Genomic DNA, 3930 nt, shown 5'->3' on the forward strand with positions numbered 1-3930 from the left:
AAGAACTTAGGGGGTGTTTGGTAGAGAGATTTGAGGGTGGAGAATTAGGTTTCTCTTGTTTGGGAGAATTAGGCGGAGAATTGGGCGGAGAATTGGTTTTCTCTGAGAATTGGGTGTAGGCAAAAAGTAGAGAAATCCAATTCTCTCCATTTGGAAGAGAAATGGAATTCTCTCTGCTTCTAAATCGCGTCTCTGCTCTACTCCGTTCGCGTATGATGATGATGATGCTCCGACCGGCGATGGTGATGATGATGCCGACGTCCGGCACGGCGGCCGACGCCGCAGCCACGTCCGTTCGCGTCTCTGAGCCAAAACGAAACCCTAAATCGCGAGGCGGTGTTGCGAGGCGGAACCCTAAATCGCGGTGTTGATGTTGCGCGGCGATGATGATGACGCTCTACTCCGTTCGCGGTGTTGCGACGCGTCTCTGAGCCACCATTTCTCCACCATGATGATGCCGAGGCGGAACCCTAATCACGTCTCTGCTCCCGTTTCTCCACCCATTTCTCTATTGTACCAAACAAAGGAAATGATTGTCAATTCTCCACCCATTTATATTTCTCTCCAATTCCATTTCTCTCCCATTTCTATTTCCATTTCTTCCCATTCTTTTTCTCTGTACCAAACACCCCCTTAATTCCTTGATGGCTGGTTTGACACATATTCCAATATGTCCTGATGTACATGACTAGTTCTTTTACTTAATCAGAGTGTTTAATTTGTTTACGTCTTTAATTTCAGTATGATCAGTTACCAGTTGCAATTTCTAAATTTCCTATGCCCGTATTCTTTTTGTTTATCTTTTATGTTTCGTCAAACAAAACTCGACCCCCGAATTATCTATTAGTATGATAATTGACTCGACCACCTTAATGTTTCCATATAGATCAATCCTTACAAGAGTGTAGCCTTTATCTTAACATCTAGCTAGTACTGTAAAGACCTCGTACATATATTAAATATATATAGCATATTGCATGTAAAACATAAGAAAGTTACGCTTTAGAAGATCGAGCATGTATCACTTATACAAACGACTTAATACAACCTAATATGCATGAGACTGTATTTGCATCAAGTACTTGTATTTGCATCCACAAAACTAATAACTTGTTGTACGGAATTCGCTATGTCTTCAGCAGAAAACCTGGCTTCACTAGCAACCTACAATAACAGATCGATCACATCCAATTACGAGAATAAAAAACACAAGTGAAAAACATGACAAAACGGTTATACCTTAACATTAAACGAATAGAGCACGGTTTGTTCAATGGTGGTAATGTTGGTGTGAAGGATATCAAATTGTAAATCTTCAAGAGCAGCAATTGTTTTAATAAGTTGACCAGGTCTTCTCCTACACAAAATCTTGATCATTGCATCAAACCCTAATAACCTCACCTCAACATCAGCCACACATGACTTGCATTCCGCTTTCTCTTCCTTCAATCCACCGTCGAATTCCACCAGCTTCATCGGATCATCAGGCGTTGGGTAAAACATTGCCACCGGTGGACCTTGTTGAGCTTGTTGCATGATTGGTAGTGGCGACGAATCTCCGACCACTCTTGGAGTGTCACCGTAGAGTCTTCGTCTTTTTTGAGACTCAAGACATTGCAAGAGTTGCTCTAACTCTCTCACAAACTCAATTGCTCCACCAATAATTGATGCTTGATCACCCTAAAGTTCATAACTTTGTTAAAGATTTGAACTTGCAAATATTAATTGTTAAACAAAAACAATACATATTTTGCAAGATTTGAACTCTTATCTTTGTTAAAGATTTGAACTTGTAAACTATTTAGTGACAAACAAACATAATACATGTTTTATAATATTTGAACTCATAACTTTGTTAAATATTTGAATGCATCGGATTGTGATTGGCATATATACAAACATGCATAATAACTGTTATATTAGATATGTACTCATAACTTTGCGTTGATGCATGGTACCATGTAGGTTATATCATGTTTTCTATTTGAGTTGATAAAATATTTATAGATCAATAAACTCGTACATACCCTTTGAACATAAGAGCCTGGCATGAGAGAGCGTAGAACACGTAAATGTTCGTTCATTTGCTTTCTTCGGTTTCTTTCGACTGCGATATGAGTCATTCTTTGGCTCTCAACTTCTTCACTAGTCTTTATAGTTCTCGGTCTTTTTCTCTTGTTCTTCCCATCTGCACCTAGGGTTTTATGAACATCTTCACCAACAAATTGAAGGCCAACAGATGCTCCTTCTAAAACCCTAATATCTTCCTCTCTTTCACCTCCTTCAATCACAATCCGATGCTCGTTTTCATTGTCTCCAAGTGGAGCCAGTAGAGAGTGTTGATGATCTTCTTGAACCCTTTCGTTCAAAACCGGGAACTTCAAGAAGTATACCGGATCTATCCCGGTTTCTTGATCTTCATCATGATCATGACATGTTTTGCTTTGATTCAAAGCCAACTTTTGTCCAAGATCTGCAAACTGCATCACATCTGCAAAGCTCAACTTGTCTAACGAATTCGAGCTAGAAAAACCACCAGATTGTATCGGATTGTTGAGCATGTAATCCACCATTTGATTCCCATGTTGCTGTTGATGATTAAGATCATCATTTTGGTCATGTTCATGAGCATGACTATTGAAGTCCACACCAAGAAAACCTTCCTGCAAGAGTTGGAGTGTAAAACAACATGGCTACTAAAAAAGAAAGTTATATATTTTAGGGTTGATATATTCATACCGAGTAGTTGTTTTCATCTTTCTCCATGGTTATATATATACAATCCAACAAAGACTTTGACTTGAAGAAATTGAAAACTAAAAGACAAAACCTAATGTAATTGGGTCCAGAATTCACTAATCATTTTGAAATCATGGAGAGAGGGAGTGGGGTTACACCATGAACATATGGACAAAGATCAAAGAAGACAGAGGTATATATCGTCTGCAATATGCATCAGGATGAGGCATGGTTTATCTCTATGTAATTACGTGCCCTAGTTGGGCTGCTAGGATGGCTTTGACTTTCTATATATTATATATTGAGAGAGATAGGTGAATTATGTTTCCTTTTTTTTAACAACTTTATCAACCCTTTTTATTTTATTTTATTTTATTTTTTTTCAATTTCATGAGAGCCTGTGGATGGATTAATATGCACGTCACAAGATCACCTCTCAATTTTTAGACCACCTTTTTAATTAATGTGAGTCACAAGCACAACGGTCTTACCACCATCACCTTTTTTTCACCTTGACACGCTTATTTCATTAAGAGCCTCGCTTTTTGAACATTTGAATTTTGAATTTTTAACAAATTTTAATGTTATATTTGCATTATGCAGGATGTTTAAATGTACATTAATCTGATTATGTCACACGGGATTTTATTATTTTTTAAGTTATAATTTCGAATATTTCTTGTGATATTAACGAACTAGGTTAGAGCCCGTGTTTCACACAGGTGGAATATATCATAAAAATAAAAAATAACTATATGTAATACCTAATTTCAGTTATTTCATATAATAACTTATATTTATGACTTTTTAATAAGTTTTTGATGTATTATGCACTACAATTTAAATTGAATACCAAACGTTGGTGTTTGATTTATTTAAATAAATAAAACATATATATTGACATTTTTATATTAAATATTGTGTGTATAAAAATGAAATTTATAACAAAAAGTTGTCATAAATTTAAAAACTAAATTTACAAAGACTAAGGTTTGGTTGTAAAATAAAATAAATAAAATTATATTATATTGTAAAATAAAAAGAAATTACGAACAATCTTAAATGGTTGAGTTAAAGATATATGAGAAGACAATATGATTTGCGTCGTGAGAGAAACAAGGAGGTCAACCTCTTTCAAATATATTCTGGCAATTCAATATAGTTGGAGTCTCATGTCGATCCGAACGAATA

General features: G+C 35.9%; 1 protein-coding gene across 1 annotated transcript; it reads right to left on the bottom strand.

Annotated features, from left to right (window-relative positions):
• Nucleotides 1–967: 967 nt before the first annotated feature.
• Nucleotides 968–3321, bottom strand: LOC143587612 (transcription factor FAMA-like). The gene is made up of 4 exons (XM_077068858.1): nt 2740–3321; nt 2028–2663; nt 1240–1680; nt 968–1164 (listed from the first exon to the last, which is right to left on the bottom strand). Exons 1-4 carry the CDS (start codon nt 2764–2766, stop codon nt 1075–1077), a joined length of 1194 nt encoding a protein of 397 aa, XP_076924973.1. The 5' UTR covers nt 2767–3321; the 3' UTR covers nt 968–1074.
• Between the last annotated feature and the right edge of the window lie 609 nt (nt 3322–3930).

This window comes from Bidens hawaiensis, unplaced genomic scaffold (genome assembly GCF_021521415.1).
Source record: "Bidens hawaiensis isolate Kalapana, Puna unplaced genomic scaffold, B.hawaiensis_p1.1 tig00035616_1, whole genome shotgun sequence".
In the NCBI taxonomy this organism is placed as follows: domain Eukaryota; kingdom Viridiplantae; phylum Streptophyta; class Magnoliopsida; order Asterales; family Asteraceae; genus Bidens; species Bidens hawaiensis.

Coding starts and splice junctions, on each gene's coding strand:
- LOC143587612 (XM_077068858.1), bottom strand. CDS start 2,766: ATGGAGAAAGATGAAAACAACTACTCG. Junction 2,664..2,739: donor AAGATGAAAACAACTACTCG/GTATGAATATAT, acceptor CAACTCTTGCAG/GAAGGTTTTCTTGGTGTGGA. Junction 1,165..1,239: donor TCTATTCGTTTAATGTTAAG/GTATAACCGTTT, acceptor CTGTTATTGTAG/GTTGCTAGTGAAGCCAGGTT.